This window comes from Harpia harpyja, chromosome 1 (genome assembly GCF_026419915.1).
Source record: "Harpia harpyja isolate bHarHar1 chromosome 1, bHarHar1 primary haplotype, whole genome shotgun sequence".
NCBI lineage: Eukaryota > Metazoa > Chordata > Aves > Accipitriformes > Accipitridae > Harpia > Harpia harpyja.
This window is the reverse complement of record NC_068940.1, coordinates 24,267,214-24,285,427: the sequence shown is the minus strand read 5'-3', so window position 1 is coordinate 24,285,427 and position 18,214 is coordinate 24,267,214. Positions and strand designations below refer to the sequence as shown.

Genomic DNA, 18,214 nt, shown 5'->3' with positions numbered 1-18,214 from the left:
GGCAGAGAGGAGCCATTATGGACTGACCGCAGCCCCCCCATTCCCCATCCCCCTGCGCTGCTGGGGGGGAGGAGGAAGAGGAGTCAGGAGTGAAGGCGCGAAGCTGAGCCTGGGAAGGGGGGTGGTGGTGGAAGGAAGGTGGTTCAGGTTTTGCCTTTGTTTCTCACCATTTAACTCTATTTTAATTGGCAATAAGTTAAATTAATTTTCCCCTTGTTGTCTCTTTTTTGCTCGTGATGGTACTTGGTAAGTGATGCCCTCGTCTTTGTCTCGGCCCACAAGCTTTTTCATCTTATTTTCTCCCTCTGCCCTATTGAGGAGGGGGAGAGAGCAGCTGGGCAGGGATCTGACAGCCAGCCAAGGTCAACCCACCACAGTTTTAAGTAAGCTAGCGCTCTCAGAGTCATTTCAGCCCTACTTTCTCATTTTGATCTTCAATGGACTTAATTATTAACTGGGAAATTATTTCCACTTCCATTTGATTAAATTATATTAGAATTTTTGCCATGAGACAAAAACAGAGAAGCAAACTTCACAGCATTGATTAGCTATCATGATAAAGATGAATACTGGCTCATTTTTAATATAATGATTCATTACCTGGCAAAATTAAGGCTCTGCGTTATTTCTACTTCAGTTTCCATTAGGATTTATTATTATTCCAGAAGTTGTAATGTACATTTCTTCTTTTTTTAAAAAAATACGGGATGTCAATAGGCTGTAGTTAGAATGGTACTAGAAATTCACAGGCTGCTAAATTCAGCATCACTGCTTGGAAGGTAATGTCACTTCTGTGCACAGGCACAGCACCAGCACTCGGCAGATCTTAGAGACTCGAGACAAAGTGCAAGACTCTTCCCCTGCCTGTGTCGTACTTGTGTCTGACATCTTGCACGTCCATGTGGGAGAGCTAAAAGAAAAGAAGAGTTCACATCTTCCCTTACGTTTTGTAGAACACCCACGGGACTTCCTGCTTAAAGGCAAGGGACAATATATCCCTTACTTTCATACACCTGAACTGAGCTACAAACAACAACAAAATAAAGACAGAAAAGGAAGAAAACTTGACTTCTGTCAACATTTTTTTCTTTTTGGAAGAAGGTTGTTCAGTTTAATCCTCATGAGAGTGGGAAAAATAACAGTAATGGATTAAAGCCAGAGTTTAAGAAAATACATTTAAATATATTTTTTTACTTAAAAATGAGTTTCCTCATCATTCAAAGACCTAAGAGTTAAACTATATTGTATACACCTCAGGTACAAATTGACAAAAGATCTAATAAACCAGACTATATAAAAAGCAAGAGACTTTTTTTTTCCCCGAAAAATGTATTTGTGTTTTAGCTGATCATATAAAAAGCATTAAATTTTTAAAAAATGTGTATATATTTTTTCAAGTGTTAATGGTTTCACCATTCATCATAACTACATTCCCAAGTCCTGTAACATCAGAGCACATTATCCTTAGCTGTGTAGCACAGTGAGCATAATCTTTACACTGAGGTCACTCTCATCACTACTTCCCCAGAGCCGTTATCCTCTGACGAATCTTCCTGAGGTCTCATGCGGTTGAACAGATGTAACAATACATAGCCACACTGAAATCTTGGTGAGGTTAACTGTGTTGGATGAACTAAACTTCTGTTTCTCAGTGCAGTCAGTGGTAACAACAGTGTCCTTCCTGCTGAGGATTCTCCTCGATTGCTCTCTTCTATGTCTGTGGCTTTATCGTAATTTAACACATCCCAGTGTAGATTGACAGCCCTCCAACGCTTAAACACTCGATAAACAGATGCACCTTCATGTACTATGAGTCCTGAAATTAAGAAAATTTAAAAAAAAAGTTTGTACAAAATGTCAGTGAGTACCATTTTGAGAGCAAATAGAGATGTAACACATTGTAATGAATGTGGCAATTGCCAGAGCCTATTAAATTACTTATAACTCTCATAATTCAAATAAATTGTATATACGAAATATAACTGGTTATTCATGTGTTTAAGATTGGGAGGGGGGAACATGCATAAAATTGTTCTGAATGAAAGCTCAACATAACCAAAACTGGAGTAATCTGAGCATGCCTAACTGAATAAAGTATTTAGATTTAAATAAACCAATATAAAATAACCTTACTGGCAGATTTGTAAATTGACTGTTTATTTTATCCTTGTTCATGGTAAGTACTATTTATTTACTGAGATTTGTACTGGTTTAAGTAGATCTTTAAGTAGGTTAGACCTTCTGTAAAGAGCAGGATGGTCTTAAATTTGTTTAAGAGTGTTTTGTAGAATTCAGTACAGATACAAACAAATTTAACTGTTTTCACATTCTTAGTTCAACTTGGGAGCACAGAGGATTTATGAAAAACTGAAACAGCTGTTAAGTATAATGACTTTCCTGTCTTGCTTCAGTAGAGCAAGAAGACATTAAATGTTACTATTAACTGTGATGAGCATGGCAAGGATGATAGGCTTTCTTCTTTCCCTTCAAAATTCAGTAGACAAAAGTTGAGAAACATCTTTTTTGTTAAGACCCAGGAAATCTTTTAAAGGGTCCTTCAAGGAAAAATGCAGATTATTTGGAGTCCTCAACAGACCAATCTACTTATGAACTTCCATGTAGCTAATATTTATGCTTATTGTATGCATTCAAGGAATTTATTTACTTAAATGAAACTCTTCATTTTTCAGATGTATGCATATGTATTTATACACACAGTCTTTATGCGTAAGTATTTCAAATACAGATTTACTGGAGATACACATGAGGCTTCTTACTAGGTTTTTTCTCAACCAGCCTGGTAACTTATGTGGTTCTGAGCAATATGTCACGTGTTTTCTCTGGCTCCCTGCTTTGGGAGGAAAGCAATCTGCCTAGCCCAAAACATTTATAAATTTTTTGTCCAGTGTGTTTCTTGCCTAAAATTTTCCTATACATGGCCACATCTATAATATGATCTGAGGTGTCATAGGTTATAGTCCTTTATCCCAGGAGATTGCATATCACCTGTTCCTACACAACAAAATTGTGATTTAAGTGTCTGAGGTCTCTCAGCATGGTTAACTGATACCAGAAAGGAGACATTCAAAGAAAGATGACACAAGCAGACAGGATGATAAAAGCATTTATATGAACAGCAAACCTCAGATTCAAGTGCAATGATTTGCAGATAGCAATGCCTACTCTAATACATTTCTAAAGATCATTACACTGAAAGATGGAGAAACACAAAGATTGCTTTCAGAAGGACATGATAGCAAATGTAGCATCTCTGTAAGGCTTTCAAGTTGCCTAGAATTTGTTGAAGCATCCGATACAGCAAAACTAACACAATATAAACTAAATTAAATGTTAAATATTCTAAATGTATTTTGTATCAGCATAGCAATTTAGTGGAAAATTTTCTTGATTGCAAGATGTCTATCTTCATCTTCTCAGAGATATATATATAACGCAACCTGTCCTAAAAATTTAGCAGCCATGTTAATACATAAACGCAGTTTCATGACTGGCCATATTGGCTTAAAAACGATAAATGTGTTTGATCACATACAGAATCTACAAACCAAATAAGCCATGGTTTTATTGCTGTGACAAAGATCCCCCCCCCTTTTTTTTTTCTGTTGGATTTCCTATAGAATGATAAGGGAGATGAGCACCATTTTCCCTCTACCTGTCACTGGATCATAGTATTCTTTTGCCCAATTTCCCTCAAGACTGTGACGAAGCAAAATTGAGAGAACCTATTTACCCCGATGTAAAGATTTTTGATACCTGCCTGCACTCCACTGGAACCCGAACAACATATTTCAGAATAGAGAAGGAAGCAGTTGAGAAAGGGTCATTGAGGTACATGAAGTACGTTTAAACAGTCAAAAGTATCCTCTCAAAATTATGTCAGAAAAAGTCATAGGATGACTTCTTTTAGGGACTTCTTTTTTACTGTTTTTTGAGCTTTCAGGATTTATTGAAATTATGTTTTCAAAGTTTTTTCAACAATGGCAAGGAAAAGATGTTTTCTTCAAAATGGAAGCTCTTAGTCACATATGCTCTAAAAGAACTACCGAACAAAGGATCAAATATTGCAAGGCTTGAAATAAAGCTGTCAGAGTTGGCAATGCTGAAGGAGAAAAGGAGCACTTTCATAATTCCTCCCATAAAAAGCTTTATTTCCCATCTGATAAAACTGCAGATTGAAAAAGACCTATGTAGAAGAGTCAAAAGAATTCTACTAGATCTTTCGTCTCTTTGAAAGATATTTTCCAGTGGGCAGGGGAAAAAAAAGTTCTCGGCACCAACAGTTCCACGACCACAAACGAGAGGAAATCTGGGTAAGGTTTAAATGCTGGAGATTTTCCAGATCCAGACAAGTTCCTATGCTCAAAATATAAGTAGTTAGTCACTAAAGTGAAGCTGGAAGAAAATGCAAAGGGTCTCCTTGTTCTTAAGAGTTTCACAGCAATGAATGAGGATATGAGAGAGAAAACAAGGATAAATCCATGAATAATACTGACTTGTTCCAAATACCATGATTTCAGCAGCACAGAGGACATAGTTGCACAGTCCTAGGGAAAAAAAAATAATTACTTGTTTGACCCAGATGATCCCAAGAGGATGTGTTAGAAGTCACTACTGTTAGCTGTTCTGATGGTCTGTCCAATTAGTATCTACAAGGAACAGAGTTCTGGGATGATAGACCTGGCACAATGTCCTAAGGCTCTAAGAAGACTTTACCTTCAGGATTTATTGCTAGGATGTAGGGATTGTAGTGGGATCCAGACAATAGGATTATGGGGAGATCGTAATTTTCTTTTCTTTTATTGCCAAGTACTATGAGATTCTTTCACTCTATCCAAAGGATTTCTTACCCTGTCACAAGACCACTTGAAATTTTTCATACTGAATGTCTTTACAAGCAGGCAACTTGTCTTAGTTCGTCCAGAATTGGTGCTATTATGTTCCAACATTGTCTTATTTATCACACTAATCTTACTTGTAACCATTTAGGAATGGTCCTCCCAGAAACATCACAAACTTTTACCAGGGAATAAAAGACCCTTTGCAGAAACAGACTTCACCACTGGACAAAATGCCATGTCATAATACTGTTCTAGGGCCCACAGATATAAAAAAAAATGCAATAAATTGCTCAAAGTGTTAAAGTGAAACATGTCCACTCTAAAAACAGCAATGTAACTCTTTCTAAGCTATTTAGAATTAGATCTAATGCGAAAAAAAAGACTTTCTGAGTAGAGAAATATTAAGCGCAGCTAGATGTGTTAATTATAAGTAACGTCAGCCTGTACATTTTTACAACTAATGAGTTACACAAATGTTGCTAGGCATCAAGTTCCTTGGCGGGGAAGAAAGAGGCTTTCGGAGGGCTACTCACACCTCACATTGGCTCCCATCTCTTACTCCCTTGCCGTAGTACTACTGGCACCACTCATGTTTCTGGTACAATGTTACAACTGCTTTTCATGCTCTGTATGAGCTGCACTGTTATTCTGGGATTGCAAGTGAGTTATTATTATTTGTGAGAGATTTTGTTCAAGTTAGAACCATTTATGACTAGCAGTTATGATTATATTCCAGTGAAAATATATGAAATTATATGACTTCACTGTTATGAGAAATAATTGCTAGGTCTACAAAGTAAAATGGCAAAGGCTTGGTGTACTGTTCTTCAGTGGCTAAATAAAGGGTTTATATTATTCATTCCTTTCATATTAACTCATGAACTCACTCCCTTTGGTAATCCCTGTATGGATGGTCTGATCCTAGCACTATCACTGCAGTAGCTCAGGGTTTCACAGGCAGTAGTTCTACTTGATCAAAATGTTCAACGTTTGCCTTAGGAAAACTTCTACCATCAGCAAGTTTCAAAGAGAACAGCTTTATGCCCAGCTAGATGCAGAAAAGTATAAACTAGTGACTTGTAGGGTTGAAACTAACACTGATAAGTAAAAACGATTCTGTTTGTTAGGAAGAATTCTGGAAATATTTGGAGTAGAACAAGAACAATGGATACCAATAAAATGTGTACACTGGAATGAATAGAACATATTATATTGGTGATCTTTAATCTTTGGGATATTTCTTTTGGTGATAAGTAAAACAAGACCAAGAATTAAAATACAAGTTACATGTAATTTACTTGATAAGAAAGTGGGTGGTATGCTACATATGGTATATAAATCAATCATTGGGAAAACAAGACGTGCAAGTTTTCAAAGATGTCATATAAGTATGTCAGAACCTTTAGGCAAACTGCTTTTAAAAATAATGACAACAAAACATTTCAAAAAGTACAGATAGTCACACTTCAAAAATGACTAAAAATTTTCATAGTTTATGCAAAGCTATAGGGAGGCATAACTGAAGGCAATTGGAGTAAGTCTTGGTCATACCACCAGTAACTTAAGCACTTGTCTCGAAATATGTGCTGCACAGGAAAACCCTTATGTCTGCTTAGATTTTTCATTGAAATAAAGAGAGATTCCAGTGGGAATATAGGTATTCACTACTCACTGTAAATCCTGTTGAGAACTAAGAGAATACCATGGATGACTAAACACAAATGAGAGGACAGGAGATACTAAGTAAGAACTGTGGCTGGCTGTCAGCATTACAAGCTTTATGATGTAAGAGATTATATATAACATGCAATGGTAAAATCATATGTTAATGCCTTTGGGAAGTCATCAGCATAATGGAGGGTTAGTTTTTTTTAAAATCATTCATGAGTAATAATTACATCCATCTATTAAAGAACTTTTTGAGTGTTTGAAATAAATTAAAATTATCAATCTAAAATCCCTCACTTCATGATGAAAGAAAAAGATACAATTGAATAAAGTTGAATATATTAATAAATGTTTTCAGGAGTTACAAGAACTCCTGGTCTTACAAGCTTACAGAATGCAGATTAGTTGAAATTATATGCAGAATAAGTGGGCGGAATGGATTTGGATCATCAGAATTCTGCAATTACCAAACCTCCTTTATACAGCTTTCCGAATTTCCAGATACAGTTTAGTAAACTGTTAAGTCATATCTGCACTGAACTTTGTAATTACAAAACAGTGTCCAAATACATTTAATTATAGTCATTTTTACATAAAAATTCCCATGTATTGTTTATGGTAAGACTATAAAATATGTATTTATGTAATTACAGGCAAGTAATTTTATCTGGTGGGTGAAGGCAGCTGCATGTCTACTTTGCTCCTGCATGGTGCCAGTTGGGCTAGAAGCTCCATAGCCATGTGAGGTACATCTTAGTTCAGTAGCTTCCAGTCCAGAGATGCCTTGAGCCTGGCTGGCTTGAAAGGCAGCTACATAACTGCATGTTCCAATCTCTTGAAGGCTCGCCTTCCAAGAGTTTACTTCTATAGATAAAGACACTAATATTTCTGATCACCCACAGACGTTCTCAATTGTTTTTGAGATTAATTTGGTTTAGGTGTTTTAACAGTCAAACAAATGGAAAGAAATGGAAATAGTTTGAAATAACTGGTTATTCCAACTAGTTGATGTATACCAAAGTAAATTTTTTGCAATTGTACTCTTTGTGAAAAAAATAGAATTTCATACAAATGAAATGTTTAGAATACCTGAAGCACATTTTGTCTTCAATTCGTGCTTTTTAAAACAAAAGCAAAAACCTCAATATTGAGTGTTAAGCCAGAAAAAGTGGTATTCAGGAATCAGCGTGTAAGAGGACATGTAGCTGAGCCCTTTTTTTTGTTTAAAAGCTGAGCACTTGCCCAGAGTATTAGAGATCTAGCTTCTGTTCATTTTTCTGTCTGAGAAAATTGGGGTTCACAGAAGAAAGCCTGTGTTCTAAAATATTCCAGAGTGGGCTTCTCTTAGAAAAATTACAAAATAAACAGAACTGCTAATCCACCTGAAATGTAAATACGTTTACAGTAATAGGATGGTTTGAATAAAAGATGATATGGCTTTATGGTTGGAGCAAAAGCCTTGATATTAGGAATCACTCTGTTTCTTTGCACCTTATTGAGCAGAATTCAGCACTGTCCTTCTGAATTCCCATATATGAGATTGGGATAACATCAATATCTATCACTCAGGAATCTCAAAGCAAATATCAGATAGCATTTGACTTCTGTATTTTCTTGGAATTGCGATTCTAAGAATGTGGTTTAATGTTTACTGCGATTATTGAATTTTCCCTGCAAATAATTGTAGCTATTCTAACAATCAATTCAAGGTTGTTTTATCAAACACTAAAGGGATTTCTATTTAAATATTTCTGGGTCCAGCATATTTTCACAAATTTCAAAACTGGTCAAAAGAGCTTTGCAGTAAATTGCATTTTCTTTTATAAGATTTCAGCTAGAGTTAAATGACTTGAGACTTTTTAATAGTAAAGTAAGTTACTATAGTTAGTACTATTAGAGTGTTTCATAACTGTTTATGATGTACAAAAAACTCATGCCTGCCTTCTCTGTTCTCCTCTATTACTAGCACAGTGACCTATATAAGTCTGTGGAACTTAATTTTGGACATGTAGTTTGATGACATTTTCAAGGGCTGCTTCTGCGCTTCATGATGGTACAATCTAATGCAAAGTGGCATCAGTAGAAGACATGACAGCATGTAATTTTACTAATTATTTTAATAATGTTTTTGTCATTTTAATCTATTTAACTTCCTGAACTTCACTATTTTTTGCGATTTTTCAGGAAATTGAAACTGATCCTGTTCTCACCACTAAGATCTTGGAGACACACTTTGATGAATCTGACAGTAAAGTGTCTTTGGTTCTTCTCTCTTTGCAGTATTTGTAACACTGTAAAAAGCAGTATTTGCCAAAGGTATTAGCTGAGAATAAATCTGCAAACAACTGGAGTGATCAGTTAGAGTGACCAATTAGAAAAATAGTTATAGTCACAGTCTTAAACCACAGTCTGTGCTGTTTAAAGATTTTGAGCTTACCTATGCATACTAGATCCATAAAACCATACATTCCATAGCAGATTTGAAAAAGGATGTCCTTTCTTTGCCATACTGCATAAGGGCTGAAGGCTGACCATAGAAGCCAAGTCACACTTGCTACTAAGAACAGAGATCCTAGGATTACAGCAACCATCTGCACTTTCTCAACCAGTGTTATAGTAATGCTTTGCCACTAAAAGAGAAACAAAGTTGTATAAGATAAAAAGTTATTTTCTGTGATTGTACATTCAACTCCACTTTTTTTCCTGAAATCAGAAATTATTTTAATATTTATACATATCTTCATAGATCTTTACTAATATCCTCGATACTGACATTTTACATCATTTTTTTTCCTATTTCACTTTTAGTTAAAGTGAAACTAATAGTTGCTTCCCCATCCCCTTCAGCATCACTATCATCACCATCTAGCTGTGAACTTCAGAAGAGTTAATGGTTTTATTTGTTTTGAATACAGAGGCAAAAAAAGATTTAGTCTTAGGAATGGAACTCAGCCTTTCATATTTGTAGGCTAATGAACAGAATAAAAAAAAAAATGTTGGGAAGACAGTCTTAAGTATGTTTTATGTTAGTGTGACAAGTTGAAAGTGACAACTTTCCTTTTTATCCCACCCCCCCTAAAATCTGAAGCCATTTTCCACTTTCCTGCTGCTCATCAAAGAAGTTCCAGACATACCAAGGGAGTTGTCTTTCTCTGCGTAAACCAGTATTAACAGTACAAAGAGACACCTGCAGCCTAGTGTGGAAGCAACCTGAAGACTCAGGAGAAGCCCTAAATATAGGTAGCACAAACATTTCTTTTCAGTGCACCCCGATTATGTCCACCTTTCCAGGGAAGGCTGTATCCTCCGTATGTGAGGTGGCTCTGATTTAAGGTGTGACAAGGTTTAAATATAAAGGAGTATGCTTACTGAATTCTGTCAAGATAAGAATAGAAATAAAATTCTGTTAAAACAGAGTCACAAAAGCAAAACACAGCATAAAGAAAAAAGCATTCTAGATTACCCTTAACATATATGGTCTTTCTTGGCCATAATTGTCCAAATGAGCTTGGCAGACTCCCCAGTCTAGCCCCATCACCTATTCCAGAGCTAGTATGCACACTTTGTAGACTGCCCTCTTTCCTGTTCCTAAGTTTGACCGTACCTGCCCCCTTCTACAGCTGCAATAGGGAACGGGGGAGAAAGCTACTGCAGTAAGGGCTTTATTACGTCTTTTCCCATCTGGCAATAATTTTTCTTTTTTTTTCCTGTTACTTTATGAAAGTTTTCTCTTGTTACCAGCAGTTGGGTACCCAGTACTGTATGACCATAGGATGATGATAGAATAGTTCAGGGTGCAAGGGGCTGTGGGAGATCTCTTAGTTCAACTTTCTGCTCAAAACAGGGTCAGTGATGAGATCAGACCAGGTTGCTCAGGGGTTTATTCAGTAACACCTTGAAAGCCCCCAAGCATGGAGACTGTTCAGCCTCTCTGGGCAACCTGTTCCACTTCCTGAATGTCCGCAGGCTGAAAAATGTTTTGCTTAAAAAATATTTTTTCTCTAAATCCAGTCTGATCCTCTTTTGTTCCAGCTTATGGTCTCTTCTTCCCACCAAGTACCACTGTGAAGAGCCTGGGTGAGCAATGAGGTCTTCTGGCCCTTTCTTCTCTTTCAGCTTTTTCCATTAACTTTTCTACTGTTGCCTAATTTGCACATCTGGTGCTGCATACCTTCTCTTGTTGCAGCCTTCTGAATATAATAGTACAAAAAGATAGCTGTATAACAACTTGTACATTGTCTATCTTGAAATACTATCCTTTTATAATGAACTTATTAAACTCATACTAGCTATTTCATTGAACTTCAGGGTTTGGAATGGGGCTATTCATATTAAATAATAACCTTTTTATGGTAAAGCAACTATAGATACTCATTTCCTTTGTTAGAATTTTTTCTTATAAGGTCAAGGAAGGTCATTAACACGTAATGCGTGACAGAATGGTGTGAGCTTCTCATGATTCAGATATTACTGGTATACAGGATTTAAATGTTGAGACTGAATTTCATAGAACTCTCTTTAGACTCTATAGGGTTATGTTCAACAAAATTATTTTTCATTTCTCAGCTGAAGCCACATAGTGTGACTTGGCAGAAAACTATCAAAAATGCTATTGGTTATGTATCTCCTTCTATCTTCCTTCATTATCAGTGTGAGACAGACGTGTAATAAATTTGTTCAGAATCCCCAAAATCAAAGTACATTTACATGAAGTAAAGCTTTAACTGTCACAAAATATTAAACTGTCAAATTAATGGAAGAAGCTGGTAATAAATTTAAAAGACTGTTATATCACTGAAATAAACAGCAGACCTTTCACAGTGCAATTTCAGCAATGCAGAAGTTCCTAAACTCGTTTCAGGTTTTTTGTTTTGTTTTGTTTTAACTTAGGTTGCTCATAATTATTCTGTAGAGATAGCACTGAACAGAAGGAAAAGTAGTCCAAATATTTGGGATATGTAATGTAGCATACCATCTAGATATAAAGCCCATCCCTTATTCTGGTGTTGTCTGACAACCAATTTCTATTCCTATCTCCCACTCCCAACCAGAATCAACCACTCCTACCATCTTTTTCCATCTCATGAGGGCTTTTGTTGGCTTTCCCCAAACTACTTCTTTCTAGAAAAGCTTGACCTTGAAAAGTCCTAAGAAACATAGATATGATCCTCCTCGCTTCTCCTGATCAGATTGTCTGTCAAGAATGCAAGCAACTAAATGTCTCAACCTCAATAAATTCAGTAATTCCAAATATTCAGCATATTAGCATGCTACCAACTGGGAAGGGGAGCCATCCCAATTACTGAGAAAATGCACAAGCATTCCACACATTGTAGTTCCTAACTCCTTTGCCTTTAAAAACCAAAGAACAGTTACAAAACAAAACAAAACAAAACAACCAAGAAAGCCTAAAGGGCGTTGGATATTTTCTTCTCTTACTCATCTACTTTGGCCTTTGTGGTATATACTGCCTTTCTTCTACAAAAGAAACCATAGTCCTCCACCTTCCTCAATATGAAGGTCAGCAATAACCAAGCAATTTAAACATTTTAGGAAAGTTTCCTCCCTAGTAGTGTAATCTGCAAGTTAAACTAATTGATGAGATCCCACAGTAGATAGAGGAGGAAGAACTGCGCGCGTGAGATGGAAGGCCCAGAAAGTTTTATGCGAAGCTGGTAACTTGCCTCCCACTGCTAGGCAGTCTGCCGTAAGAATCCAACACCCTAAGAGTGATAGGGTGGGATGGATTGGTATGAAGCTCTAACATGTGGTCAGTTTGGGGACCTTGGTTTCCATGTATGTCCCTCCTTAGCGCGAATGGCAAGAGGACTGTGGATGTTCCTGATGGCTAATTCACCTCAACTGAAATTTCCTCCTCCTTGCCCCCCCCCAATCAGTTTTGATTCCAAACAGTCTGAGATTGCCTCTTGGGAAATTAATGTCTTGATTTTTTTCCCATAAGTTTTATTGAGTTTGGGTACAAATTATAAAAAGCGAATGGATCTTGCCGAGACAGGCATATTCTTCACATAATGAAGAAGGTATTCAGTAGTTACGACATTATTCACACGTAAATCAGTTTGGAAGGTTCAGTCCTTTACTAAGCCACAGACCGTATTAGCCACTAGGCAACGAGAGGAACTGCATCGGACTGTATTGTTTGGTGGCACTGCATTTCATAACAAGGCTTGTGAAGAGGAACTGGAGTTGTGGTCACACTGTTTTCTTCTACCTGGAGTCTTACTCACAGCATAGCTAGTATGTGTCAGTATATACTCTGACAGACATCCAGGAACAGAAGACTCTTTTTCTAAGAGTAAGATTCTTTTTACAGTATCACAAGCCAGTTGTTAAACTTTATTTGATTTCTCACAATCCTTTACCTTATTGTACGCCCTGTTACATGTTTGTTATAATCACTTCACCTTTTAATGTCAAATTAATGGCTGACAATAAAGAGGTTACAGAAATAATGTAGTAAAAATAATTCAGTGACAGTTACTGTTGAGAAATTGCATTTAGAATTTAATAGACTGAATTAAATTGAATGATCTCATTATTAGTGTCTCATAATTTAAATCCATTATTTCCATAAAAGTTCCTCATTTTCTTCATATAACTTGTCTCACAACTCAGTTGCTCATGATTATAAATTATATTATGACTTCCTAATTTGTTTTTGTCATTCGCTGACTACACATTCCATAACCAGTAACAGTCCTTTTAGCTAAGTATTCTGCCAAGTTAGAAAAGATATATACAGTCTTTAGCTTCTGTAAATTACATGACCCTAAAAAAAAAATTATGCAAAAGACTACCATTTTTGCTTAAAAACTAGAAATTGAAAGAAAATGTTAAATATTTTGTATCTAGAGAACTATAGTAATACTGTAAGTAATTTTTCAGATTCAGAAAAAAATGTCTCATTTAAATTTCTGTGAAATAGAATCCCATTTCACATTCCTTCCCATTATATCTGTAGTGTTAGGACATACCGTGCCATCTCTGTTGCCCATGAAAAGAATGCATTTTACTTTAATATACAATGATGATGAAATCTTCCTTTGAAAATGGTGCCTTCATAAACAAAATATAATTCATGCTTCTGATTTTAATATAATACTGTCTGTCCCTTGAAAACTTCCTATACTTTTACTTCTACTGAGACTTCATTATGTTTGGCTCTTTTAATCTTTTATTTACCACTGCTCTTCCTTTCATGAATCATTTGGGAGTCTAGTACGCTAATGGTACACTATAGTTCTAATACTGACCCCAGAAACACTGCTCCTCTTTTCTTCTAAGAAGGGCTCTGTCAAGCAGAAATACTGCACCATTTCTTATTTTTTGAGGTTGAGACTTCCGGAAGTTGAAAGAAACATATTGCTTTGATGGACTAATTGTTAAAGAATAAAGTTAATACAGTTATATGCAAGTTCTTACTAACATAAAGATGGCTATAATATTCAAAGATCTGTCATCTTTGAGATAAATCAGTATTAACTTGGCTTTTTTTTAATGGTGCCTTGTAAAAGCCCATTGATTATTGTAAAATACATAGCAGAAAGTGATCTAAAAAGCACTGACTGTGCTTGTACTTAGAATACATTACATGAAAAATGTCTGCAATGAAACTACAGGTTTTCCTACATCCGTAATAAAGAACATATGAAATTTCATTATGGCTCCCCAAATGTGTACCAGCTTCAACTGTCCCAGTTTGTAATCCACCAAAATTCCTTAAACCAAAGAGATGTTGGGGGTTACCTTACTCTGTTCTCTGAGAAACACAGATTATGGACACTGCTGACTGAAGCCTCTCATTCCCCCTAGTCATTCTGGAATGCATATTTTATATGAAAGTAACTGAAAATAGCTGCCAGTGACCTGTTATAACATAACATGATTAACCTGAAGACTTATCAATTATATGACTTCAAAAAGTTTTTGTTAGATTGCTCTAATTGCTCTGGTTGCTAGAATCAGACAGCTCTGACAAGAAAAAGTTCTTTCCTACTGTCATTCATGATGCATAATAGGATTTGCAATCTGTGTACATATGAATAAAACTCTTACAGAAGCAAAAGAATGCAATGATTTAGGTCCAACAAACCATTTTTTAAATGCCTGTTCCTTTCTTTATCGTTAGTAGTCTTTTCTAACATGTTTTGCAGTAAGCACACATTGACTACATGATTTAATATGCAGTGATATTGTTAACTTATTGACCAGCCTGAGTAGAAAATGCGTAGTTTTGAGTACATACACACAGACACAAACATTTGAAATACCATTTTTGGCTATAGGCTTCTATTTCTCTGTCTTTTTTTAAAAAAGAATCAATGCTACAAAAATTGCAGCTCACCGTTAATGCTTACCTATTTTGATAAATTATTAACACATAGAGTGCCTGTAGTCATAATGCCCATTATCTTTTCATGTATCAGAGAGCTCATGAATACAGATAGTTTTGTATGTAACTTCTCAGTCTGCTTGGAAGGCTGTACCAATATTTTACTTGGGACATTCTGAAAGCATAACATTTACTGCAGAGATACTGTCCATCCGTACACCACACAAGCAATTTAGTTGGTAGTTCCTGGAAGTGTTGGCTTACTGCATGTACATGACTGAGTAGAACATCATTAACTGATGTCATCTCCCTCGACTTGTCCAAAGCATTTGACACTGTCCCACATGACATCCTTGTGTCTAAACTGGAGAGATATCGATTTGACGGATGGACAACTTGGTGGATAAGGAATTAGCTGGATTGTTGCAGACAAAGAGTTGCAGTCAAGGGCTTGGTGTGCGGGGGGAGACCAGCGATGAGTGGTGTCCATCAAGGGTCCATATTGGGACCAGTGTTATTTAACATCTTTGTCAGAGACACGGACAGTGGGATTGAGTGCACCCTCAGCAAGTTTGTCGATGACACCGAGCTGTGTGGTGCGGTTGACATGCTGGAGGGAAGGGACGCCATCCAGATGGACCTTGACAGGCTTGAGAGGTGGGCCCGTGCGAATCTCATGAAGTTCAACAAGGCCAAGTGCAAGGTCCTGCATGTGGGTCAGGGCAATGCCAAGCATAAATACAGGCTGGGCAGAGAATGGATTGAGAGCAGCCCCAAGGAGAAGAAGGGACTTGGGACGGTTGTTCGACAAGAAGCTCAACATGACCTGGCAATGCGCGCTTGCAGCCCAGAAAGCCAACCGTATCCTGGGCTGCAACAAAAGAAGCGTGACCAGCAGGTCGAGGGAGATGATTTTCCCCCTCTACTCCACTCTCGTGAGACCCCACCTGCAGTACTGCATTCAGCTCTGGGGCCCCCAACATAAGGAGGACATGGACCTGTTGGAGCGGGTCCAGAGGAGGGCCACAAAAATGATCAGAGGGCTGGAGCAGCTCTCCTGTGAAGACAGGCTGAGACAGTTGGGGTTGTTCAGCCTGGAGAAGAGAAGGCTCCAGGGATTCCTCAGAGCAGCCTTCCAGTACCTGATGGGGGCCTACAGGAAAGCCAGAGAGGGACTTTTTACAAGGGCATGTAGTGATAGGACAAGGGGTAATGGCTTTAAACTGAAAGAGGGCAGATTTAGAGTAGATTCTATGCTCTACACCTACAGTGGATGCATCTCAGATTTCTGAGTGTCCAGAAGCCTGGACATCCTGAGCAATGAACAAAATCTTCACATTCTATTACATTCACCTTTCAAAATCTTACTATTTATTAAGCAAAATAGTTTCACATTTTATCTTATGATTTTTTAAATTATGTTAGAATCAAGATCTGAGACCACAAGCAGAGCTGTGATGAAAACTGTATTCATCTTACAATATTTTTTCTCTGAGAAATTATTAGGACATTTTCACTCTCTTAGAGTCAGAAAGTGGGTATTTAGTTTTAACGGTACATGGAGGTGAACTCCCTCTCCACTTTGAGGCATTCAGAGTTTCTGGAAACATCAGCTCCTGTCATTTAAAACAAGGATATTAATCCTGTGTGTTAATTCTCCTGTCTATTAAAATAAGGATTGTAATTTTATCCAGTCTCAGAAGAAAGGCTGGCCCTTTATTAATGAGCATACTTGAACCAGGAATCATTCCAGTAACTAATACAGTATTCTTAACACCTACAAGCATATGAAACAGAAATATGAAACCTGTGAAATGTCCTATTTGTACCAAGTAGTATTTTTTCCAATTCCTGATTTCTGCTTTTTATGAAGACTTGCCTGCCAATCCACCAGGATCACATTCTGCCCAAAATACATATATCACAGAATACTTAAAAAGTCATGGTGTGTTCTAGAGATGTATCTGTGAGAAATATGTAAGGTTGAAGTGAATTATTCTCAAATCAGCTTTTAACTCATATGAGATCTAACCAATTAAATTTAGCTTAGTGGCTTAGTTCGTCAGTATTCTGAACAACTGTTCAATTTCTGTCGTAGGTTTATTGGAAATACTGAGTTTCATTGCAACCTCTTGATAGCATCATCTGAAAATTAAATATGAATGAATGGAGGAAATTAAAGCCTGCCATGGTTGTTGCTTTCTCTGCAACTTAAAGATGATCTGCAAAATTAAACTGAAAACTTAGGTCAAGCATAGACTGTCATGTTATGGATAGGTCCACACTCCTGGAAGAACACTGACAAAACCCCCCCCCCATTTATTCTAATTACTCAGAGGAAGCAAGTCTCAACAAGATTATAAACCAGGTGTGTGAAGGAGGTATTAACAATTTTCATGACGTCTAGTCACTTAGGAGGGTTAACCATGTTTTGCCTATACAACTCTGTACTTCTCTTTGGACACAAACAGACGGTATCAAAAAGGGTTCTGGAGTTGCATTTTCCTTCTCTCCTGGGAAAGGAACTGTTTGTAAATACTAGCTAGAAGTGCTGAATAATTTTAATTGAAAAAGGTGGTGAGCATGAGGCTAAGATTGTGCGGCTCATTATGATATTAATGCACTCAGCAAAGATGTGTAAAAAATTGCTCAGTGTGGAGGGACAGAAGAAGCCCCTTCCACAAAAATGCCCTGGCCACCAGTCAGTATATAGAGGGATCATCTGTTCTTGATCATTTCTGTTGATGTCTTCTTGTCTATCTTATAGAAAGTATCCAAATATTAATTCCAGTTCATTTACTGAAACCCACATTTCATCTGCTAGCTAGACTTTCCAAAAGTGCTGGCTAGTCTTTCTCTGTCTTTTTGACTCTATGAATAATTAAATAATTTTTACAACCTGTACAAGAGGAAACACAGAGGGTTTACCTGAGAATATTCTACACCCTGGTTGGGTGCATCCCCTTGTGAGAGATCTTAACTCAAACCCATTGTTCACCTGAGTTAAAGCAAGGTTTTAAACTTCCATCTCTAAAGATACTATTTTAACAACTGAGATTTACATGGTATTCAGGATATTCAATAGTAGAACTCCTTCCAAGTAATTTATTGGAACACTTCCAGTTCCCATACAATACATAGATGTCCACTGAACCAAAAAGAAAGCAAATGAAATCAATTCCTCTATTCACATCACCTCCATAGGGATGACTAGGGAGATGCTTTTAGTATGGTACAAAGCCTCAGGAACTATTTCTGACACTGGCCTATTTCAGTGGGTTCCGGATGCTGAAAAAGAGGCCATGGAAAGGCCTTTCCTGGAAAAGAATCATAT

At 37.0% G+C, this 18,214-nt stretch overlaps 1 protein-coding gene across 1 annotated transcript in view; it reads right to left on the bottom strand.

Annotated features, from left to right (window-relative positions):
* Nucleotides 1–472: 472 nt before the first annotated feature.
* Nucleotides 473–18,214, bottom strand: part of MARCHF11 (membrane associated ring-CH-type finger 11) — a 33,592-nt gene continuing 15,850 nt past the window's right edge. Inside the window, exons 3-4 of the mRNA XM_052781364.1 lie at nt 8,965–9,157; nt 473–1,816 (exon numbers count right to left, since the gene is read on the bottom strand). Coding sequence (XP_052637324.1) covers nt 1,494–1,816; nt 8,965–9,157 — 516 coding nt within the window. The 3' untranslated portion in view covers nt 473–1,493. The remainder of the gene's footprint in view (nt 1,817–8,964; nt 9,158–18,214) is intronic.